Source organism: Vidua chalybeata, chromosome 2 (genome assembly GCF_026979565.1).
Source record: "Vidua chalybeata isolate OUT-0048 chromosome 2, bVidCha1 merged haplotype, whole genome shotgun sequence".
Classification (NCBI taxonomy): domain Eukaryota; kingdom Metazoa; phylum Chordata; class Aves; order Passeriformes; family Viduidae; genus Vidua; species Vidua chalybeata.
In genome coordinates, this window is record NC_071531.1 from 15,713,769 (window position 1) to 15,740,159 (window position 26,391).

Sequence of the window (26,391 nt, forward strand, 5' to 3'; positions counted from 1 at the left end):
TACAGAGATGTAAAAAAGACCAATTCCCTTCTGCTGAGATGATTGCTATACACCAGCACGCCCTTGCTTCCCTCCCACCTCCTCATCCATGGACAGGATTTTTACCTATCCAAATTGGTCTAGGGACACATTTTCTTAGTAAGAAATCACTGTGTGGTTCTCTTAATGCTGAACAGTCAAGGCAAGCTCAACTGAGAGGATCCACTGAGCTTGAGGCACTTCCTCAGCAGCCAAGCTGTGGGACCAGCATGGTACAGCAGCCTCCCTGGAGGCTGCACATCCAGCACCAGGGAGACAAGGGCAGCAGCCATTGCAGCTCTTGTCTCGCTAACACCAACACTGAAAGCTGAAGCATTTCCAGGCCCTGGTTGCAGTTGCCAATATGTTAACACATAGCTCTCCCTGCCCTAAAAGCAGCACAAGCAGCTCTGCTCCAGGTCCTGATGGATGGTAGTGGGGGAAGGAGCCTTGGTGCCGATGTTTTCCTGCATGACTGAGGAGTGAAGGAGTGGCTGCGAGGGGCAGAAGGATGAATTGGGCACAGCTGGTGAATATTTGTATTATCCCAAAGCAGTTAAGCTTGACTGTAGCTAGTCAAAGCCTTGTTTGTGACTGGCCTCTGACTCCTATGCACAGTCCAGGATTTTTCAGTTGTCTGGTTTTGGAAATGCACCCGATGGCAAAGGCCAGAAGCTCCTGTGAGATTTGGAAGAGCAGGCAGGCTTAATGCACAGCCTGAATGGATGGAACATACACCATTATATACCAAGGCACCACACTAAATTACATATCTTCACATGACTGATCCTACAGAGAGGATATAATAAAACCTTGGAGGAAAAAAATACTTTCTAAGTAGAAAGGACCTGTGCTATCATTCTTCCAGCCTCCCATCTTCAAAGAAATCACTAGACCTTTTTCTAGATTGAAATGTATGGCAATACATAAGATGGAACACAGTGCATTTCACAGTTCATTTGCCTCTTGCCTTGCCCTGTCCTTTGTCTGCAGTTCACCTCTCCACTTGCATGGGGGAGGGACTTACTTCTGACTTGCAACTAAATGGCTCCTGCTAAAGCAGGAGTTTCTGCTCTGATCCTTGCTATGCAGCTCACTTGCTAATTGACCTCCAGAAATTCACTTAACCTATGCCTCTTATATAAAGAGTGCTGAGAGGCTTAATTAATTAAGTGGTCCTAAAATGCTTTTAGAATTGCATTTGACTTCTGCATAAATTCAGCATGTTGGATTAACAGTGTGACTGAGACCATCATGAAAGTGAGACAGCACCAGTAAAGTATAATTACATAAATACAAAAGCTTTTCCTCATAATCATAGAATCACAGAATGGTTTGGGTTAGAAGGAACCTTAAATATCATTTAGCTCCTATCTCCCTGCCATGGGCAGGGACATCTTCCACTAGACTAGGTTTCTTAGAGCCCTATCCACACTGGGGTTGAACACCTCCAAGGATGGGGAGTCCACAGCTTCTCTGGGCACTCTGTCCCAGTGCCTCACCACCCTCACAGTAAAGAATTTCTCCCTAATATCTAATCTAAACCTGCCCTCCTTTAGCTTAGAGCCAATCCCCCTTGTCCTATAATTACATGTGCTTGTCCCTCTCAAGCACTATTGCAGCCTCCTTTAGGTACTGGAAGGTGCTATAAAGTCTCACCAGGGCCTTCTCTTCCAGGCCCAAATCTCTCAGCCTGATTTCATAGGAGAGGTGTGCCAGCCCTGTGAACAAATTAGCAACCCTCCTCTGGACATGCTCCAATAGGTTCTCATCTTTCTTGTGTTGGGGGCCCCAGACCTGGGCACAGCACTCCAGGTGGAGTCTCATTAGAGCAGAGCAGAGAGAGGGAATTCCCCCACACTGCTTTCAATACAGTCTAGGATACAACCAGCCTTCTGGGCTGGAGGTGCACTTTGTAGTCTCATGCTGAACTTTTCATCCACCAGCAGCCCCAAGCTCTTCTCCTCAGGGGTGCTCTTGATCTGTTCCTCCTCTAATTTGTATTTCTGCTTGTGACCTTCTCAGCCCACATGCAGGATCTTGCACTTGGTTTTGTTGAGCTTCATGAAGTTTGCACAGGCTCAGCTCTCAAGCCTGCTCAGCTCCCTCTGGATGGGTTTCCTTCCCTCCAGCTTGTCAACTGCACAACAGAGGTTGGTGAGAGCACACTCATTCCCACTGACAAAGATGCTAAACAATCCTGCAGGCCTTTACCTGCAGAGATAGGGAGACCAATGTATGGCTTTGCAACTGCATAAAACACAAGGGGTTTGAAATAGGAAGTAGGACCAAGAACAGCTTTCAGCTTTATGACCTGGATTTTTAGGATGGGATGCATAGAGAGAAGTGAGGGAACAACGGGTGCTGAGAAGTTTGTACTCAGTCTAAGTTACCTGATCAGAGACTGCCTCAGGCCTCCAGACCAGCAACTTCATTTTTAAGTCAAAAGCCCCTTTATCTTAATGGAATGCAGGAACATGCAGGAATTACCCCTTCACTTCCTTCCAGAGAAAAATGTTCACTCAGCCCTCCATCCCATGGGGGTTTAATATTGACTACACTGGGGATACCACATCGAGGTGCTCAACCTCTTCAAGGAGATGGCCACTCCAGTTTCTGGGGCTCTTCAGGGAGTACAGAAAAGGGGTTACTAAACTAGGTTGTTGGAAGAGTAAGAGCCAAGTATGCTTTTCAGAGTTAAGCTAAGTTCCCAGAGCACTGGGCACCTCAAGGAAATGCATTTCAACTCCATTTCCGGATGGAAATATTAAAATGCTGGACTGCTTTTTCTGGTGGAAGTTGAAGCCATTAGCTCAGGCTGGAAGTTTCCCTCTTAGGGAGGTGATGGGCACAGCTCAGTGCAGGCACTGGCAGCAGCCTGTTCTCACCAAGGCTGTGGTTGCTGCACAACCCATCAGGCAGCTGTTTCAGAGGGCTCTAACAGACTTCAAGTCCTGGCTTTCAGCAAGTCTTGCTGGAGCTCAGAGGGAAAGAAGGGAGGCCCAGGAAAAGTGGTCCCTACTGAGTTTGTTTCCAATTACCCCAAAGAATGAGAGACCAGCAGGGAAATATTTGAAGTTTTTTTAAAGCTGCACACAGTAACAAAAAACCCTCATAGCCAGGATACATTAAAGAGGAAGCCATCAAAAACTCTTATTGCTGACACCTCAACACCTCAACATTTGGCTAGAAGTGTCTCAGTTTACATGTGACAATGACAAAATGTCATCATTACACTTCTCCTGTGGCGAAGACTGTGGGCTGGAAACTTTCAAGGCCTTTTAATTTCTGGTGGTGCCTGCTAAGGGGCTTGGTGGGTTGGTACTGTTCAAAAAAGAACGGCAGACATTCTTGCCCTGAAAGGAAGAATCCGTCCTGCAATGAGACTAGAGGAATGGTGAGCAACAAGGTGCTTCAGAGACGTTGCCCTGTGGAAACATCCCATGGAAACATCAGGCTTGTGGACAGATATAAGTGACCTCTCAGATGGGGGTGTCAGCCAGGACCTGGCAGTGACCCACTGGGCACAGGAGTCCTGGTTCTGGTCCAGGACCAGGAAACAAAACCAGGTTTTGGTCCAGGACCATCTACTCATCTGAGCCAAGCTAACATATGGAGAGGTGCTCTGGAAGAGACGTGTCAGGAATAAGATCAGCTGTTGAACAGTGCCAGGGTTCTAGTGCAAAATCTGCATTTTTATTAAAGACATATTTTGGAAGGCCCATTCAAAAATACATTGTGCTCAGTAAAAATTAACCATTTCCATGCTGATAATTAAGGTTACCACAGGATTTTTTTTTCTCTTTTAGAATATTTACAGCAACAATAGAAATTTTACAGAAGTAAAGAATGGAATACATGCTCAAAAAAAATTTGGTAAGGTGTACCAACAACATGATACAAAGGGTTGTATACAAACACTTTACAAATGGTTTATTAACTTGCATGAAGTCATCCTTAAATATTCAACACATTTTAAAATAAATTTGTATTCCAGGATTAAAAAGGCTAACACCACAACATATCCCTTCCACAACAGAAAGCATGGTAGATTTAAAAGTTTGTGCGCTTTAGATTTCTAATAGCTGTTAAAAAACATCAGGGAATCTTATCCATAAATTTTTAAGTTTTCAAAGCTGCCTCCCCAGCCTGCTAATCTGTACTGGCAGATAGTTAAAAAAAATCCTAAATTTCTTGTTTTATTTTTCTTTCTTCCAAATGTCACAAATTTAAAATTAAACATTCCACGGTGGAGACTTAAGCAGTCCTGGAATTCATTATAAGATTAACCAGATTTTAAAATGCCTGCATAGAATTTCCAACAAAATTATGGTTTCTGGGAAGATTTTAGCTTATTGGTCCATATAACCCAAATATAAAGTTACTTCTTTCAAATAGTCATATCCTTCAGTAGTACGAGTTTAAGATGTGCACTAGCAAAAAAAAAAAAAAAAAAAAAAGCAAGAAAAGGAAGGTCGAGACAGTTCCCTATGCTTAAAGTTTTGCCTTGTAACTAAAGAGTTAAAAGCTCTGCCACTGGATTTACATGTCAGGAGTTTACACCAAGAGGTTCACATCCTATAGGAAAATGGAACAGCAGCTTCCACCTTGTGCTATGAACATGCTTTATCTTTATGCTAATGGAAAGCTCTACAACAGCAGCTACTTCACAACGCATTTCTACGCCTGTACAATTGAGATGCCACCTTGCATTTCTTAGAACGGATCCAGAGAAACAATGCCCTGTGCAAACAGAGACCTGGTGGAAGGAAAAGCCTGGTAGGCAGTGTGTTTTGGTGGGGGCACAATGAGGTAAGGTATCTCACCCAGATGAAATGGAAAATTAAAATGAAGGAAATCCTGAGCAAGTCTAAGGATAGCTGTTTGAGTAAAACAGCAGATAGGGTGGAGCAGTAGATAAGGCCTCTAACTCCCTGAAAATCTGCACTAGAGAAACAACAAAGAACAAGGCAACTGCAATATTTGAGAACCACAAGGGGAAGGCCAAGGGAAGACTGCAAAGCAGTGCAAAGGATGGCACTGGGATTCTAGAGAAAGAGCTCAGATGGCTTGGAGGTTTCAGAAGTATTTCAGATGAAGGCCCAACAACATTTTATTACATGGTTGCTAACAGTATCTAGAGGAAGAATCTTTTTAGATGTCTTTTCAAAATTTGGAGTCAATAATAAGCTCAGAATAAACAAACCTTACCACAACTACATTCTGCAAGAGAGAGGAGGTAGATTGACTTGCAGAGAAGACAAGAGATGTGTAGTCATTCTTAGGCTAAGACACAAACTCCATGTTCAGGCTCTTGGGCCATGTTTCAAGAGTCACTTTTGCCCAGCTGCATATTTTGTTATGTTCTAAAAGAGCCTGAGAAGCAATCTGATTTGGTGGAATGAAAGCATCCAAATATAGTGGGGCCAGTCCTCTCACACTTCGCATGCATCTTCCACTGAGTAGGTCAAACCCCAGCTTTTGCAACAAACAATTGGCACACACAAGGTCACAAATCTGTATGCAAGCAGAACAAGTAAAATTCAGACCTAATCCATCAGATTTACCTATGCTGTCTCATGTGGTAGTTGTTAAGACACTCCACTGAGAGAACAGATGACCGAACACAGCTTTTTTCTTAAAATTGAAAGAGGATCTCCTATAAAATCTGCTTTCCTAATTTTAATGAAATTTGCTTTGTGACTGCAAAATGAGGAATCTTCTATTTCAGTACAACATTCAGTACAACATTTAGTACAGCACAAGCCTTCACTTTCCCGATGAGCCTGAGCATTGATGCACTGCTGCTGCTTGACCATTTGAAAAAGGTGCCAATATCTAGAACTTCCAAGTTTTGTTATATTAAAAGGGTTTACTCAAATCCCCCTTTTAAAAAAAGGCCAGAAATTAAATGGCTTTTTTCCTCATTCATTTCAAACCCAGTTAATGAATGGTTAATATCATTACACCATTAGAAAGAGCTGTGTAGGGAAAGGCACCTGTTCTTAAATAGTGTCCTGACTTGAAGGTTATTCAAAAATGGTTACATAGGGTACATCACCTTTCCAACCATCTTCTGTGGCACTCTTATTTCAAATGGTGGGCCTACTAACATGAACAACAGCCTAGATGCATGGTTTGTGATATCACCCCATTAACAGATGTAGTATGCATGCTAGCTGGAATGGAAAAAATAAACATTCATTGCCACCCCACATTTTGCAGTATATCATATATGGCTATCCTTTTCACATATTTTGTGTGACTGGGATGCAAATATTCTCCCAGCTCTACTCTGACAGTGATCAACACATACAGAATTAATTACATGCAAGTATTTTGAAACATGTCTCACTATCAAATCATTACAAGACAACAACAAAAAAGGAAACGAATAAAACCCTCAATATTTCTAGAGCACAGCTCCTCTTTAAAGTGGCTAGGTTTTGCCTTAGCTACCTAGATCACAACAGCGCTTTCAGAGCTGTATAATCTGTATTCCCATAGGTTCCCTGTGTTCTTATAGGGAGGTCTACAGAATTGTTAAGAATACATAAGTTTTTCTGGGTGAACCTAGGAGTCTACTCAGCTAACACCTCATGAGATTTTGAAGAAAAAAGAAAAGGTTGATATGCAGCTTTTTAAACAAGTGAGATTCATCTCCTAAGAAATCTAACTGCAATGACAAGGAAGGGGAAGAGCCACTGCTTCCTGAAGAGTCTCTCCAGCCTTGGTCCCAGAAACAAGTTGGTGTATTAGAGAGAAAGGTGACAAGCCAAATGATGACCTGAGGATGCCTCATGCACTTGGAAGTTTGAAGCCTGCTTTAATATTGATCTACAAGAACAAGTGGTGTTTGGGGAATGTTTTAGGAGACAAATCTGGGATCATTGATTTCCTGCCAAGAACTCTGCCCAGTGCTCTCCTGGCAGCCTCTCAGAGGGGCAAAGAAGCTCGGACTGCAATAAACGGAGCAAAAAGCGGTGAACAAGACAAAGGGACTACTCTCTGCGCCCAGGTCGACTGAAAACAGATATTGTTCTAGATTAACATATTTACATTGCAGTTTAAAATGACAGCTTAAACACTTATACAATTTCAGTTAGGATGACCTTAAGGTGCTTTTTTTTCAGTTAAAAAGAGCTCAACAGCTATAACTAAAACATATAGACAAGTTTAGGCAGCTTGAGTTCTGCAAAATGACTACAATTAATTTCTGAAACATAGTTTCTTTTTTATTCACATCATCAGTGATGCCATAAGGCAAAAGATTGCCAAAGAATAAAATACAGTTTAACTAGGATCCTTTATACTAAATAAATCTATAGAGCATGTAGTACAGGACTCACAGACCAGTGCAAAGGAAAGCTCACACTTACAAAATAGTTTGCTCTGTAATACTCTTCCTCTTAAGTCAGAAAATCTCAGTCACTATAATAAGACTCCTTCGAAAATCTTGACAAAATTACATAAGCCATATTCTAAATATTGGGAAGCTAGACTAAGTTAAAAATACAGAATTCATCCCAGCACCAGCTGGCTGAGCTACTGTAACTTCTTTCCAACAGAACAAAGTACTACATACATACAACACAATTTAATATTCAACTGAAAGCTACTACAGTTTGTTGAATTCAAGAGGAAAATGCAGTATGAAGTAGAAACAAGTTTCTGTAAATATAGGCCACCAAATACTCAAACATTCCTTGGGTCACCTTTGAAGATTTGCTAACTACTTTAAACAGCTATATGTACAGTCAGGGATCACCCTGATCTAACTTAATGGGTACGGAGAAAAAAAATCCTTCAGAAACATTTTTCCTTGCTAGAAATCGTAACAACCACATATAGCCCAATATCATCATCCCCAGCATGATGATCTTACCAGCAAGCTAAAATCCTTGTAGAGGCAAAAGGATACATATCCACGAAGCACAGAAGAGTCTAGACTGAACATTCCCTGTGAGACTGAATGCAGAATCATCAAGGTTGGAATAAACCTTTAGGATCATCCAGTCCAACCATAAACCACCCCAGTCACCCCTAAATCATATCCCCAGGTGCCACATCCAGATGCCTCTCAAACACTTCCAGAGTCAGTGACTGCACCACGTCCCTGGACAACTTACTACAATGCCTGAACATTCTTTCAGAGATCTTTTTTCCCCTAATATCTAATTTGAACCTCTCCTGGCACAACAGAAGGTCATTTCCTCTCATCCTTTCACTTGAGACATGGGAGAAGAGGCTGATACCCACCTGGCTACACCTTCTTTTCAGGTGGTTGTATAGAGCAATGGGGTCCCTCTGAGATTCCTTTATCCTGACTAAACACCCCCAGCTCCCTCAGCCACTCTTGTAAGACTTGTGCTCCAGGCCCTTCACCAGCTCTGTTGCCATAGAAGAGACATTCAAACCACACTGCGTAGAGCCCCACTCTCTCAGGCAGTGCTTTTGTGAGGGATTTCAGTGGCATCAGCCCATTTCAAAGCAGGGCTAAAAGGGCTCATGTAGCTGTGACCAAGCAATGAAAAACAGAGACTGCTAAAATAAGTTGCTAAACTCTGACAGTGACGACAAGTAAGTATCACAATATCTTTCCTGGATGCCCACTGAACTTAGAAAAAACTGAATACCCTTCCATGTCTATTGTATTTATATAGGCTATATATATGATATATCAATACAGTATATATATCATATATAGAGAGATATTATATATCATATCTAGCTATAGAAAAATCACATGCACATTTCTTGCAGGCAATTGACAAAGGAAGAATTCATGTTTTTTAATTTTTCAAATTTAGTAGACTTATTTTTAGTCCTGGACAAAACTGATATAACATCTTTCCACACTGTTCTTTCTGACAACCATTTTTACAGTAGTGGTGCCGAATTTGCTGTTGTTAGAACTTTGGTATGACTCAAAAGGTACTGAACAGCATGTCCAGTTTGCATTGTTATCCATGATGGAAGTTCAGCTTTTACTGCCTGGCTGCTTTTGTTAACTAAATCTATGGCTAAATCATTCAATTTACATTCAGGTTAATCTCTTTTTGGAAAAGACAGTGTATTTGCAAGTACAGGTGTCTTAGAAAACAAAGTATGCTGCAGAGTAATGAGGGAGTAGAACTAATGTGTTTAAAAAGGAAAGATTGTATTGTTCTGACACTACAGGCCTGGCTCTCCTCTTATTGCACAAAGTTTAGACTGGCATAACTCTTTTGATTCCTACTGGCTCACCTTTGATTTACTTTACTGGTAGCAACAGAGGAATCAGGGTGTGTATTTGCTACACTTGACATTCACCAAGGTAAAGGCAGTTTTAACTACATTGTACAGGAGACTGGAGCCCAAGAGCTAGTATTTTGCTGAGACTGGTAGCTGAAGTGGGTATGGGAATATTTGGATAGTAAGACCTAAGGAGAAGTCAAATTGCATGGCAACCTTCTCCCTCTATATCCAAATATCAGATTTGCAGCTTTAAATACATCCTGAAATATAATAAAAAGTGCAAGAGTAGTTTAAATTCTAATACAGTGTTTATCTTATTAGCTAATAGATTGCTAGAGATGTAAAATACACATATGCATAAAAGCTTATACCATGATCTGCAGTGCCATGCTATGCTTAAGTGTCAAAGTTTTGCATTTCACTTGCAATTCATGCTGTGTTTCTTTGGTTTTCACCCCTGCTATTAAGTGGAAGAGCACCTGCTTTCGCTTGTAGTAATGGGGCACTTTATCTCTTTAGAAGAAACAAAAATTTGGTACTGGGGCTCTGTGCTCTTGATGCAGAAATCCCATTAATATTACTAGGAAAGCTAAGGACAGGGGAGAACATACCACATTTAGATTACTGTACAGTTCTGCAGTCTCTTACATTTAGCCAATACTTCCAACAAAATAGCCCGTAATAAAGCTTGGAATCAAATGTTGTCTTTTGTTTGTTACCAATAATGCCTATAATACTGGGCTCTCATAGCCAAGCAAGATTCATACTGTTACAGTCACGTTTATGTCCACATTCAGCTTCCTTTTATTAGAAGTATAATACTGCACTTTATATCACAAATGTATAAAAAATATGGCAGATAGTGTCATAACAATACTTTTCTTTTAAATGAGTATATTTAAAAAACAGACAGTTATTTTCCATTTATATATATATATTTATATATAGAATAAAATACTCCTGATGCAATATATAAATGTTACTGTTAGTTTTTTATAGAAACTACTGTAGCTGTTGCACTGCTTCACAATGTTTCAAACAGCTCAAAATAACTTTACATTATAACATAAAAGATATGATTATAACAGTACAATATTAGGTCATCATAAATAAATATTACAAATCCTATCAAATATGGAAGTTTAAAAAACAAATTTAAGACATACAATTTAACTTTAAACCCTTAACAGGGATACACTTTCATCACATAAACCCCACTGTTTTAACTAGGCAGCAAAAAATGTAGTAAGGGCATAGGCCTAGATAATGTTTTCACCCTTATAAGTGCCAATACATACCAGAAGTCTCCCAGCTTTCAGACAGAGATGTGCACTAAGCTGGAATGTAAATGAGAGAAAATGACAATGCATTTTTCTCCCTGACCGGCACACTCTGCCTGGCATCCAGTGACATTTCTGCTCACCGGTAATTCATAGTTCCACTCGTGTTCCTGTATAATCCCTGACTCTCTCGTGGTGCTGAACAGCATAGCTCCACATGTACATATTGCACACCTTTATAAAGCTGAAAATGCAGTCTTACCATCACCAGAACACCACCGCTCCCCTATGCTGATCTCCACCCACACTGGTCTATTTGCTGGAGCACCATTACAAGGCTGTCTCTTTGAGATCGTTCAGATTTGGCATTCGCGACCGGTTTGTTCGGCTGTAGGTGTGCCCGTTCTGGCCGCTCTTGGAAGGCAGCTGGTCCGAGTAGGGGGGCCCGTCGCTCACGCTCCTGTTCACGGGGGACACGTGCCAGGTGGGCTCCAGCTGGCTCGGGATCTGCAGCGTTGGCCGGCTCTTCGGCTGCGGCTCTGGCCGCACATTGCTGCTGCCGCTGCTGGAGCTTTGACTCATGGGATGGATTCGCACTTCAGGAAAAGAAGCTTTGGCTGGCTGGCTGGGTAAGGGCTGGAAGCGGGGTTCAGCAGCGACAGGATGGTTTGAAGAGAGGTGTAAGAGCTTCCGAAGAGATTTTAACGGCTGGCTCTGAAAGACATGCAGAAAAGCTCCATCATATCAAACCTCCCATAAAAAAGCTGTCCTATCCTAAACTGAACATCTTAAACTTTACAGGATTACTTCACTTTTAGTTCATATTTCATTCCAAGCTATGACTACACATCTGAGAAAATGTCTTCTCATCACAGTCCAATCTATTAGCTACCTGAAAAGATGGAACTTTTTCTCCCTCAGAAAAAAAAACCTCCCGTCAATTATTTTATCCTTGTTTCCTTTGAAAATGCAGGCATAGACAATTGCATTAGCTGTCCATCTGTCTGCTATTAACTTAAGAACCTCAGCCATATTTTATTATATTTTCTGTACAGATTTCAGAAATACAAGTTCTTAAAAATGTTGTGATAAATTAGGGGTTGGAGTGAGTCTTGAGTAACCATCTGCACTGCAACAAGGTCTGGCAGAACTCAGAAGTTACATATTTTGTTTGCTGGCAGCTGGGTGATAGGCAGCTCTAGTCTCCCACAACTTCTTTCACTGGTGAGCAGGTTGAAGGTGAATGGTGATATGGCGTTATTGAAAATGGGTAGCAAGAGCCTGGGGAAGTCTGTGTTCACAACGTGGTATGAAAGCAGTCTTGTTAAATTCCACAGCTCACAGAGCAACTTGTTTCTAAAACACTGCAGCTGCGACAAACCCTCTTTTTGAGTTTCCAATATGACAACAATGGAGCATGGCACTGACACTCCCACCCAAACACTGCCCACTGAGATGGTTGTAGAACTGGAGAAAATAAAGTTGCACTAATGCAGTGCTATGCTCCAAAAATGTAGCCTGCTGAAACTGTAGTCTGTGCCAGCCACACTGTAACGTGGTCTCAATGCTTTGGTGACCACATCAAGTATCAAACTCTGCTGAGCAGCAGCCAACCCTCAAGATTCACCACTCCTTACAGAGCTGACTTGAGGTTTTGTACAGCACTGCATTGCTACCATAGACGTGCACTGAAACACTGCTTGTCTATAATACAAAAACATAACCAATATTTCAAAGGCCTCAAAGACTGACACAGGACATTTAGTCTCTCTTTCCTTGTCATTCATGTCCACATTTTAAAAAAAAATATGCAGGACTGGAGGTACATCCAGTGAGCAAGGAATGAGAAAGCTGGGAAACAATGTCAAATGCAATTTTTCTATTCACGAGAGAAAAAGCTGTCAAGATACATCAGTGATATCAATATATAGGAAATTGATAATGCCACTTACATGAGGCTGGATTTCTGTCATCTTCTCAGGATGCCAATCCTTCTGCCTGCTGCTCTGGTGATTGGAAGAATGAATGGCTTTCTGTAATGCCAAGAGATCCTGACCTTCAGTATTAGGCATCTGCAACAAAATATTAAATACTGATCTCCTAGTATTTTCTTAAGAATAGTTGTAAATAATTTCCCACAGTTAATTACAGAACACAAGTGAAGCCCATTACTGCAGCAGAATTGCAATGACCTCTCAATAATTCTCCCCATAGTCAGAGCAAGTGGCTGTGGACATCATGCAGATTTGTTCTACCCTTAGCCCTTAAAGCATTCACATGCTGTTAGTGTTATTTGCTGTAAGAAAGAGCAGTTAAACAAGGCCTCAAAAATAAAATTGAAAACAAAATATTGTTGAGCCTCATCTTCATTTAAAAAGCATTCCATACTGCAGTTAAGACCATGGATCAGTTCTATAAATTTGCTCCAGAGTGATGCAGACCAAAATCCCTCTAAACTGATCTCTTGACTGACATCACAAAATCAAGAGCTTTCTCTATTCCCACCTTTCTTTTCCTCCATAAATAGCCCAAACTAAAGCAAAAATTAAGAAACAGCTGAAACTTTATGGCAGAAAGATAATTTGAAACTTACATGTAGTTTTTAATCTCATTTCAAGAATTCTAAGTAAAAAGAGGACAGTCAAAATATAATCTATTTTTAATGCAAGCTGTCTTTTATCATGAACAATCAGGACAAACAAAAATACAACAGACGCATGAGCTAAAGTTCTTCCCAGATAATCCATTGCTAGTATTTGATTTATTTAAATTTATATATAAAAGAATAGTTTGTATAAAATTATGTATTTACTATATAGTTATAAACCAAACCAGGTTGATTTCTTTCCTGCATGAAGCATAATGAGACAGTTTAATTTTAAACATACAGAATTCCACAACTATTTCCCATCCTCAGTCTTACTCCCAAGGCTCATTCTCTCTCGAACTGTGTATGTTACATTTTCACTATATCAAAGACTATTAAAAATTTTCTTAGGCATAATCTGTTTCAACAAAACTATCAATTTTACTTAAATTTATTGAACTGGCCCAAGATACTTAACTGGCATGAAGAGGAAGTGATACCATGAAAATAAACCACATGCTGCTGTAGTCAGTAAAACAAATTTACTGGAGCATTTTACAGTGTTACTGTACTTAAAAATTAATACCATTGGTAGAGTGACTACAGGAAGTTTTTTCAAAGAAGAACTATGCTTTAAATTATTCTTTGAATTAAAAAGAGGAAAGAGGGATTTCTTGATGCTTGGATTCTCGCCGTTGCTTGAGTCTGTCTGCAATATAAGACACAAAAACTAAATGCACAGTATTTCAATTCAAGAGATCTGCCCCGTACTAAGTTAACTCTTTTTTTTTTTTTTTTTTTTTTTTTTTTTTTTTTTTTTTTTTTTTTTTTTTGATAATTCAACAATACATGTTATCAAATCTATAATTTGCTTTTGGAAAATACAATAATGACTGAAAAAAGCCTATGGAACAAATTCAAGGAACTCAATGCATAGAAAGTATGAAAAAAGAAGATCAGCACACCTATTCTTATATCCATGTTCATTAGGAATATAGAATGTCTTTATTTCAAAGGCTTTTGGAAATAACTGGTAGTTCTTGTTGACTTTACTGAGCTTTGAATTAAATCCTGTAACTCTGGCAATCATTTGTATTTCTGATAATGACCTAAAGCAGTATGACATTTCTTATTTTGATATAAAGAAAATATTGAAGATACACTAACAACAATAGGAGTTGGTTTCAGAATGAGCAGTTGATAGTTACTCTAGGGAAAAAAAAAGCCTTCTATTTTTAACTTGCAATAAGAGCTAAGGCTTCAAGATTAATTATTTCTGTTCTAACATAAATATGCCATTAGCAACTTCAAGTATAGCTGCAAGCACACTGGCTGTTTTATTTTAATTTATGCAGCACAACCAAAGAGGTTACAAGTAGATGAACGAACAACAAACAGAACTATAAGGTACTAGAACTACAAATGGGTCTGTTTCTCCCCTGCTCAGGTGCAAACAAGCATGGGACATGTATATTGTGCCTTGCATTTTCCTGACTATCAGCAGAAATCTTTATTATGCAATACTATTATTATATGACTAAATACAAGTGCACTACCAAAAGCATGGGCTTTCAAACAGCTTTCTTATCTTCCAGATTCCATCCAAGTTAATGAAAATCAATAACTAGCATAGCTTATGTTTAGGAACATTATGGTCAAAAGAATTTCCTGTTTCAAATTCAATAAATTAAAAAGGAATAAAAGATTACTAAGAGAAATGCTCACCTGAAACTGTTTTTTCCAAAACAGATAATTTCTTCAGACCCATAGCTTGAAATAAGTGCCAAAATCTGCAAAACTCAGACTCCTCTGAAGATAGTGCCTACTGACACTGTGCACAACCCTCATGGATGTCAAATTGTTTGGTGGCAGATGACATAAAATTGTGATTCTAACAATCCTCAAAACATTTTGCTACATTACTAAAACACTTCAAACGATGAAAAGGAGAATGGATAAGAACAGCTCTGAAAAAACAGTATTGCAAAGAATTCCCATAACAGGCAGTATCAATTGCTAACCCACAAGGTACTGCACCTGGAGAACTCTAGGGAGAATGAATCATGGCAACAACCTGAAGGAAGAAGTGTCAGGAACTGGGACCAATTCTGGGCTATTAGATATTTTGAGAATGATATTACTAAGATGTCTTCAATCCAATTTCAGGTATCTTTTACAACTCCTTTGATGATGATCAGCAGCAAAATGAGACTTGCCAAAGGATACCAGAAGTAAATAATAGCTAGCTATTATGTACTTCCTAGCTCTGTGACAGTCCCCAGGTCTAGTTTGGTATTTCTTGCTGAAAGTCTGTGTTTGAGTAAATAACTGAATTTCATACTTGTAGGACTCTACATGAATTGTAGGTCTCAAAAAAAACCTTGGTTGGTAACAAGCTGTCTATTAAGACTTTTAATAGGAATTCATAGAAAACATTGTATGTATAGTTGAAGAGCTAATATTACAGTGCTGTGAAAAACTTTTACTACTAACACCACATCTGGTTGAATTTTATTTTGTGCTGGAAGATCCTAAAGACTGTCCCCAGTGTTTGTTAGGTAGATGAAGTTAGTTCTTTCAACTAAGAGAGGAAGAAGAACAAAGACCAGTGTCTGAGCCAGACACTTGTACACACACCTGTGGTACAGTCTATGCCTAGATAGTGTCCTGGTAATCAGCTGTAAATAGAAATGAAAGCTGGTTTTTCCAGCTCTGGTTTGACCCAAAACTCAAGTAGATCTCAGCAAGTTTCTAGTTGAGGATGAAAGAGTTGTATCACTGTATTATTTCACTAATTTATTCATCTTTCTGTGAGATACCATCTCTAGGTAGCACACACAGTTTTTTCCCTTCTCTCTCTCTCTCCATTCCTCTCTACCCCTCTTCTTAACAGTGAGAAGAAACAGGAGCAATGATTATATATATATATATATAAATCTGCCTTAGCTTGTAATCAGTGATGGTTTTGGTAGTTGTAGATCAAGGAGCTTTTGATTTAGGTGTTTTGTAAAATGCCAGATTTTGAGAGGCAACACAATCCGGTATGTATTTCTTTCACACAGTTCAATGTGGAAGTAATCAATACACCATCTATCAGCTGAGCTATTGGAGTATTGTCTGCCACCATGTCTGCATGGCTGGAATCAGAACACAGTATTGCAATGCAAATTTAATACCTCTTCCCCCTCCCCCCCTTGAAAATGCATCACTGGAACCAGTGGCCTTAGGTGTTATCCGTACATGGACATTTTGATATCAAGCAGTCCCAGAGCTATAATCTAGACATTTAATTCAGTTGTTTAATACAAATGATCATATTTGAGCTGCATATAGGTATGAGGATGAAAAAGTTCAGAAAGAGAGGTAGATGCCATTGCTGTAAATCCCACCCAGCAGAAAGGTGAGGTGCATTGCTGAGTTCTAGTTAATATACATATGCACATGCTCCACACAGTTCAAAGCAATGTTAAAAAACCCAAACCAACAAAAAGCCTGACAATCACTCCTCTCTCCCAATTTTCAACAGATCAGCCCTCCACCAACTCTCAGTCCTATCACCTCATTCCTTACCAGTAAATATTTTCATTAAGTCACTCCCCTTTGCCAGGAGTAAGCATGATTTACTCAATTCTGAGAATCTTCAAAACTATAACTGCATTTACACTTACAGGAACATTACAGTTTTAAATGTTTTACTGTTTCCAGAGCTATCATTTAAGAATGAGATTATGTTTAGGTTACTTCAGTTCTTAGGGATATCTTTATTATAAAAATTTGTGAAATGTTAGTATACCACTACTTTCTGATAAAAGAAAGTCCTTTCTCCCTCCCAAAAAAATTATGAAAATGTAAAAATGTATGAGACACCAAACACTTATATTGAATAACAAAAGCCACAATCCATTCCCTCAACAAAACATAAAACGCTTAAGAATGGTTAAGACACATCATCCTTATTCCAGTCAAGGAATGTAGCAAGAAGACAGAGGCTGTTACCAAGACACTTTCATGAAAAAACTGGAAAGAATTCTCATTTGTTACAGTCTTATTTTCTCTGTATGGGTGCCTGAAACTATTCAAGCTCTGGGGACATGCAACAATGAAGTTACTATTCTTGGAATGGTATCATCATATCCTGAAAAAGAATTTGTTGCAACATCATCTTAAAACTTGCATCAAAATTGGCCCTCAAAGGGTCTGAATGAAAACAAAGGTGTAAGTTTGGATTTCTCCACTTACCAGTCCTAGTAAGGACTGGTAAGTGAAGAAATAACTTGAAAAGGAATAAAAATCAACCCTGAACAGGAGAAGAATTTGCTTTTCATATAGTGAAGAGAGAAAATAAAAGACGTGTATACACATATAATCATAAATAATACAAAGGTACTGTACTAATCTAGCATATTAAAATGGTATGATTCAAAATGAATAAAAGAATTCTTCTACTAGAAATGCTGCATACTTACATTTTGAGATTTCTTCTTTTTCTTTTTTATTGCCCTGAAAAAACCTTGCTTTTCTTTCTCCTTGAGCTGTTCTGAGTGACTGTTAAGGTTTTCAGGACTTTTCCTAAATATGAAATAAGGTATTGTAAGAGAAATTTTATTATAGTATTACTTTGTAAATTCTGAGATCTGATGCCAAAGAATGTAAATTATTGATTAAAGTAAAAAGATACTTAAAGTTTTAGCATTCATTGGTTCCATGGTTACTACACAAATACCAGATAGGCTTATTACAAGGGATAGGAGGTACACAGTGTTAGGGTAAAATGATTAGTTTAAACCAATGAATAGTTATTTAGGGAAAAGGAAAGCATGCATGTGTTCTTTTAAGCCATAATTTAATATTCAAATCAAAATATCACACATGAGGTCTTTTAGAAAAATGAAAAGCATATCTGAGAGAACATACAAATGGCGGTGAGCTATCAAAGCACAGGTCCAGTTTATCCATTGCTTGCCGGAGAAGCTGGAGTTGCAAAGTTGGCCAGAGAGAACCACTTTCAACTGCACTTCCTGACCCTTGCTGACATGGTTCCAAATCTATCATCAGGGAAGCTGGGTATCTACTGTTGTCCATTTCAACTTAAAACCTTCAGTTAGTTTGTTATGCGTGAGACAGTGCTGGCAAAAGGAGGTGACCCAAAAATGCAGCAGGTGACTTGCCTGAAGACTGAATTTCTGCCTTTCAACTCTTAATTTATACACCTGAAGCAACTACAGCTGATAAGTAACACGTTACTTTCAAGATACACAGTATATAATGTACGTGAAGTACTTATACAGGGTAAAAAGATGGTTAACAAGGACAGTGGTGAGACATAACTCAATGCAGTTCTAGTGCCCTTTAAAATAGCTTGAAAATTGAAAATGGTGCAAGAAAACATCACAGAAATATTTCCAGATATTTCAATTTCTTTACTGTGTTAAAAAACACACCCAAACCAGCTCAAATATTTAGTTTCCTTGATCATGATGCACAACTACTTGTCCAGAAAGAAATTACAGAATACTAGAAAAATCTTTGTACTAGCAGGCAAAGATATTACAAGAACAAGTAGGTGGATGATGTAGCCTAAGAAGTCATATTAGAAGCAAGGCACTGATTTTCACAATAATATCATTAACTGCCAGAACAAACTCCTTAGTGAAGTGGATTTCCCATTTTTGACATTTCAAATCAGGACCTAATACTTATCTGGGAGAAACACAGCCAACAGGTCTCACTCTGGGCCTGGACCCAGAGGATGGACAACATTTAATAGCAATTAACATACAGAAAGTCATATGGGGTCATTTAATAGTCCCTTTTCACACTTAAAATGCATGAAAACAAAAAAGAAATTATTCCACTGTCTTGATGGAAAACCTAAAGCAAAGCCACTGTTTTAAGGGCTCTGTATGACAAACAGGAGCAGCTTTTCTTGGAGCGACTGTAATGTAGCAACATTTAAATGTCTAATATAGTTGTCACTGGCTTCTAATTCTGGCTTTAAATGCTATGCTATCAGCTGGTGATTCAGCTGCTACTACATGCCAGGCTGACTTTTTTTTCCCCAAATAAATGTGAAAAATATAATTGGGGTAGAAATCACTGGAGTCGTTCTCTTTATTGATAAAACCATCTTCATTCTGATAGGTGGTATCAGTTCTTCAATTTCTACACAAAACCACCTCAAGCTTGAAATGTTACCTGGCTCTAAGTACAAATGAATGCAGTGTTTAAATTCTGTAATAAAGTGCAACTGTTCTTTAAGAGAATGGTCTTAGCAAAAAAGATTCATAGGTAAGAAGTATGGTAGAAATTTTCCTAATTTAGATTTTTGGGAAGTTATATCTAGATGCAGAAAATACATTCCGGTGCATGACAATATATATTTAATGTGGACATTACAGCACTACTACAGGGAAAAAACTCTAGTTTAATGTAATTATTATACTTATAACAGGTATTTTAAATATACTGGATTGCTAAGGATTCCTGCTGTTGTCACCTCCCTGTATTTGGTACTACTGTAAGTAGTGTGACAGGTGCAAGGCATTATTATACAAGCCACTTAAAGCACCAAGGAGAAAGCCAAAAAGTAAAGACTACTGATAGCTTTGGATTCAGTGAACTCAGGAGTCTGACATAACACAGACAGAACACCTGTTGAATTATTTACTCAATGATTTTTATTTGATTTGTTAGAAAGTTGGAGGAAGGCATACACCCTACTCAGAAAGTCATGTAAATGGGGCTAAGCATCTTCTGAGCCTTTCCCCAAAGGAGCTCCTATGCATCCATAGCTGTAAGCATATCCCAAATCATAGCCCCAGTGCAAATTATCAACCTGATGATTGTTGTCCACTGAGGAACCAGTGTCAGATCATAAGCAAGACCCCAGGAGGTTACTTTACACTATCCTTTAAAATTTTTCAATGTCTTGCTATAGCTTTTATATTACAAAGTCGATTCCAAAATGGAGATGCTATCTTTTAAAAGGTGAAGTTAATCTTCAGAGTGAAGCTGGGAACAATTTTTGCCATACTTTTAGACAGAGATTCACTCAAGTGTGACTCTTTTCTTTGGCCCAGGGAACCTGGATGAGAAAACTGCTCTCCACAGCAGTTGAGCAGAGAGGAGAGAAATTAAATTCTGTGCCATCATTTCCTCTTTAGGCTACAGTGACCAGAGAGAATTGGAAAATAAGGGGCTGAGAACTGCTCATTTTCAATTGCTGCTTACCCAAAAGCCAGTGGTTTTATACTGAATGGTTTATGTCATTAACTCCTATGACTCATATTGCAGTACAGTTGTCTGAAAAAGCATTGACCTTGAAAAGCAACTGCTTCAAAACACATGCTCATTATGTGAAGAGAGTGAACATATATAGCATTATAGCAGGAAGCTTCAACACCAGGATTTTGTACTGGGTAAAAATAGAGCAGAACATTTTGATCGATGATGAAACACTGGGATAATTTAGGCATCCCAAAAGATGATTTTCAGATAATGGACAGTACAGGAAAAAATTAGGATTATCAAAAAAATCTGTAGAGTCACACCACACTAAACTCTTAAAACATACTGCAAGTATCTTGGTATTTTGCATAAAGCTTCAGCTCTTGAAAGCAAACAGTTCCACCAGAATATTTTATGTGCTGTTTTAGTGGCAAGCAGGAGTAGCCCTAGAGAAGAGCCTGCACTCAGCTCATTCTCAAGCAGAAACCAAAGGCAAAATGTGCTGTGCTTTGTTATTTTATCTTTGTGTACCTTTTGCATGTTTAGGACATATAATGTAGAACACATTGGTTATTCTGGTCTGAAACACTTGGAAAAGGCGTAAGTGCAAACAGAAAATCTGTGATTATCACTCTTATTTATTACCCCTGGTAGGAAAGGTATCCAGCTTCATGCAGGTGCAATGAGGTGTAGCAGCAAACATGCATGTGGCAAGCAAGCTGATGTGCTTTCACATTAACTACAAAGAAAAAATAGGAAGCATGTTGCATTCATGCTGCCATAGAGAGGTTTGTACAGCAGACAGCTCTTTTTGGAGGCAATTCCTCATGCTTGTTTTAGTTATTCTTCAGCAACCCTAATCTCAGCAGGCAGCCTGGCTTGGAAACCCTCATGTACTACTCCCTTTATGGATCCAATTACAATTACATGAGTAAGGTTTTTGTCTAATGAAGGAGTTACTGAAACAGCAGAACTTTTCTTTGAAGATAAATGACAAACACTAATTCTCCAAGTTACCTTTTAGTTCTAGTCCAAGTAAGACCCTTAAGGGGCAGTTACACAGTTCAGCAAAGGCAAGAAAATGTCAGAAACTAATGAAACAATTCAAAGAGATAGTTCAAGATAAGAATCTCAATACCACAACCTGAAGCCCACAGTAAAACTTCATGGTCTAAAAGTCTGGCATTGAAAACTTAAAATCAAAAGATCAAATCTGAACTCTGTTTGGATCTGCAATTTTTTTTATCATGTGGAAAAGGAGGATTTATTAACTGGAATAAACCCCAGATCTGTTATCTCATATGCAGAATACCATTCAGAATTTGAAATTTCCTGATTTTTTTTTTACAAATTCCATTAAAGAACTGGAAAGTATTTATAATGCAATAACAGTCATGCTGCACACACAGCTGAACATGCTCCAAACTAATTTGCTCAGATGCTGGTAACCTATTACTTTCAGGAATAGGAAGTGTGACGATAATGTTACACTGACACAGCAGTATAAAAGTCAGTCATGTCCTGTTCACAAAACACCGTATTCTGGAACCTTGAAACTTGGCAGTGGATAAAGTTTTAAGCCTTTTACTCTTGTAAGAATGAGATTTTTTTTTCTTTTCTCGAATGACAGAGATTTTGTGTGTGTATATATATAAAATATATACATATAAAAATTTAATACTATATGCATGGTTCCTCCTTTTTATTATTTTTGCAGAAATGTATGACATATGCTAGAGAAGATATGACAAGCTACTTGTCATAGCATGCCTACATTTGTATGGACATAAAAGGTCTAAACAAAAATGCTTTCCAGAAGCCCCCAGATATCTTGTAAGCAGTCAATGCAAACACTTCCGATATAATGTGAGATACACTACTGCATGTTGGAATTAATTCTAAAGAGATATTTAGAACTAGGACAGTGGTAAAGATAATTCAAGCCAATGTTCTGGCACACTGGCAGAATACAATTAAATATCTTGCCTATAACTACTGATTTTGTCCAGCTCAGGACAAAGCTTTTATAAGGAGAAGAGAATAAAATATCTATCCTTGTATCAATAAAAAAAAAAAAAAAAGTTCAAGGTCATTTACAGGAAATTAAACTCTAGCAAAGAAAATATTTTCTAGAAGGATAAAAAATTTGCCTTTTTTCATATCAAGTTGTCTGAAGTTCAGAAATGATCTAGTAATTTAAGAGTAAAATCTGATGACAAAAGTCAAGTTTATAATATCTTTATTTTAAAAGGCAGGACAGTGGGGACAGAGCGAAAAAATGCACACAAAGACAAGGGAACATCTGTGACAATTCAGTCTAGCAAACATTCACAGAATCTTTGACAGAAGAAAGGCAACACAGAGCAATAGTATGAGAAGCAATATTTTACAGTAGTGGCAAGTCCAGGTGGAATACATGTCACTCATAATTCAAGATGAATTGCCATGTACCAGTTAGGTATGTCATTCAAACATCAAATATTTACTTCATCATAAAATTGATGTAAGCAGAATCACATTCCATTAGAGCTTTCAACATTTTCATAAGCATTTACACAACTTCTATACAGGAAATTAAGTAGAGGAACACAGACTCTTCACTACTCAGGAATCGGATTAAGCTGCATTTATGGCACAGAACAATTTTGCAACATTAGACCATTGCCAGGACAACTTGAACAGAGTTAGCAGGTAGAGCTGGGCAGGAAACATTTCAGGAAAATAGGGAGTAGGAAAACAAAAGAGAAAGATAAGCATATGCCAAAATAGCAGTAACTCGGTGTTGCAGCTACTGCTATTTCTTCCATTTCATAAGAAGAAATGCTTATTCTTCTGTGGGTTCTTCTCTCAAAGGAGCTGTTCCACTTTGTGAAAATATTTGAGTAATTTGGAGCAAGGACTTAAATCTAACTGTCTCAAAGTTAATGAAGTGCCTTTTTCACAAGGCCACATTCAGCACCTCTGTGGTCCTTTCACTGCTTTAACAAGATGAAACACCTTCAAGAGAATACACTGAGGGAACCAGACAATGTCCTCCAGAATAATCTCTAACTTCTGGTTAAGGCATTCACTTGTTAGATCTAAGATCTTGGTTCAAGCTTCTGGTTTAAATAACAAAGACCCTGCACTCAAGTTCCTCGCATTCTAAAAAATAATGCTGCCTACAAAATATTTGTTATTTTGAGAGTATCTCTGGTTTTGACTGGCAACTATATCCTGGAGCTGAAGAATCCTCACAACAAAAGGTTAGTGGTTATCAGCCAGTTGCTTTGAAAAGTGTTGGTTTTCGTAATTTGGCATTATAAATAAAAAAAATGCTTCATAAAAAAATTCCCAACCAGCTCTAATAACATATGCTATTTTTCTCAGTTCAGAGTTCAAGTAACATTATATGTTTCTTTGCAGTCAAGACATTATATTCCTGAATGATATATAAAGCAAAACAAGATTTCAGTTGTCTTATGTTATATGCAAGATAGAAAGATCCAGATACGGAGGACAACGTAAAATGGTAAAAGGGTCCAACAGCAGGAATAAATACCTTCTTTAGCCACATAAGCCACAACATAAGTACCACCGTTTTACATAAATGACCGGTTTCTCAGCTAACTTCCAGAAAATGGATGTAGGTGGAGCTACTGAAGGACAGGAAGCAGACTCTAGTGAATCAGAGCAGGTGAGAAGGGTTCTGGAGTAAACATCTTCTATTACTGACATAGGTATAAAACCTGAACACAAGCTGAAATACCAATTATCCACCACCCACCGCCCCCCTTTCTCTTTAAGCACATAATTCTCTGGTTATTTGTGTGAAAACAAAGTAAGTCAACAAACCACTGAAACAGTTTCGATAGCATGACTTCATGGCCCTTTCAGAGAATGGTTTAAAGCATAGTTGAACCATGCAAATGTATGCAGTCCATTCCTCTCACCAATCCTGTGAAGCTCCATCTGCTTATTTTTATTCTATATGCTTTATTGTGATTTAACAAAATATAAGATTATTTTAGAGCCAAACAGCTCTAAGAGAAACCAAACTATTTCCCTTTAAGTCCTGCAAAGCTATGTATAGGCTGTCATTTTATTAGCATAATTAAGGTGCTCTATGTTCTATATTGGAGCCATGTGATGCTTTTAATCTTTTCAAATCAATATACACCATTAAGATGTTGCTTAATCCATTTTCCCATAGAATGTATTCATTTCCTTCTGTGTATAAACAAAAAGAGCAGCGGTCCCCATTGTAGGGTGAAAATATTCTTCATTAATATAATACTGTATATATGGAAACATGCATTTTGATATCTTTTCCAATTGTCTAACAATTCATGCTTCTGCCACAAATTTCTATATATACTACACACACAAGCACTTTGTACTATCTTTAACTAACGACTAATAGTGGGAAAAAAATTGTGAAGGACTGGACAAAAGTATATAAACTTTAATGCATTCATGTTATGGGTGCAGTGCAGGATTCCTTGCTGCTCAAAAGGAGACAGAAAACATGCCATGCTATGCTGGTATAGCTGGAGGAAGCAACTAAGCACACGGACAACTGCAAATCTCGAGAAAAATGGGAGGTTTTTGTCCCTCCTGTTAAAACCATTTTTTTCCCCTGCCATTCTCTACACATGTGTGCACATCACAACTCACCAGGTGTCAAAGGTGGTTTGTCTCTTGGGGTGGTTTGTCACCGTGGTGCTGTCTGCTGGTAACACCGAGGCTCTGTTGGACACATTGTTTTCTATGTAGGTACTCTCTGGACGCGGAGATGGAACTGAACAGAGAAACAGCAAACAATGCACATGGAGCTGTGCCAAAAATCCCAGCTCCTACTTCTCTGCTTCCTCTCTGCCTCTTACAGTAACAGGAGAGCAAAGACATGGTTGTGTTTCGTGTATGATTGAAAAAAGCTGACTTTTGTGATCCTTGCAGGGTAATACTGGTTGTAAAATAAGACCATCATCAGAATTTGGGTAAATTGTTATTTGATTTGAGAACACTTCTATTTGTAGGGAGCTCTAAGTGTGATATTTAAAAACAGGAAAGAGAATGAGAGGTTGGAATACTGTTACTAAAGACATGAAATACTATAGTTTACACTTTGTTTTCACTTTAGATCTTAAAAAAAGTAGTACTCATCTTGGAAAAAATTTTTGTTTTATTTTTGATGCAACTAAGAGATAATGCACTAAAAATCAAAACATCAAAATTAGATATTATGTATTTTTCAAACAGACATACTGTGGCTTTGAAAATACGAAACTATATACAGATCTAGAACATAAATTTATTAGAATTATGAATATCACTACAAATAGCTGCACTGGATTAAAAATTGACAAGACACTAGTTGGAACATTAAGGCATCACCACATTACACAATCTATCAAAACAGCATCTGTAAGTTTTTGTTTAAGCTGTAGTACAAAAGTATATGCTAATAAATACTGTTCTAATACAAAGGTTAAATTTATATAAATAAGGATTTACCTTTTTCACAGTAACTTGCATATACTATTATCACCAGTTTTGCATATACGATTATCAAAGTATTATTTTAAATATAATATCTTCCCAAATCAATAATTAAGTCCATCCAAAATATATTTGTTTGATTAATAAAGTTGAAGAGGAAAAACCCTCTTATTTATAAAAACGAATTGAATAAATCCCAGACCTGCAGTTTCTTTAGCACATGACTTAGGGAAGTCATTCTTCTTTGGAACTTTTGTTTCACCATATATAAAAAAGATGGATAATCCATGTAGAATTTTAGGAGCTTTTTAGGGATTAATGAAAGCAATTCAGGATTGAGAATTCTTAAGCATCCTCTGTTGCATTTGCAACACAAACACTCAAAACAGTACAAGCTTTAATTCTGCTCACAGGTTTTAATACTGCAGTAGGACACTTGCAAGGATTGACAGATTTTAACGTGTCTAAATCAGGTCATCAGCCAACTGATCAACCTGAAGAGGCTCAGAGGGAGATTTGTGACTCTACTTAAGGTTATTAGGTGACTCATAATCGAATTTC

At 38.2% G+C, this 26,391-nt stretch overlaps 1 protein-coding gene across 1 annotated transcript in view; it reads right to left on the reverse strand.

The window, feature by feature from the left end:
- Positions 1-8,760: 8,760 nt before the first annotated feature.
- Positions 8,761-26,391, reverse strand: part of CDKL5 (cyclin dependent kinase like 5) — a 77,173-nt gene continuing 59,542 nt past the window's right edge. Inside the window, exons 13-17 of the mRNA XM_053935956.1 lie at positions 25,006-25,129; positions 17,589-17,691; positions 13,709-13,831; positions 12,488-12,607; positions 8,761-11,249 (exon numbers count right to left, since the gene is read on the reverse strand). Coding sequence (XP_053791931.1) covers positions 10,866-11,249; positions 12,488-12,607; positions 13,709-13,831; positions 17,589-17,691; positions 25,006-25,129 — 854 coding nt within the window. The 3' untranslated portion in view covers positions 8,761-10,865. The remainder of the gene's footprint in view (positions 11,250-12,487; positions 12,608-13,708; positions 13,832-17,588; positions 17,692-25,005; positions 25,130-26,391) is intronic.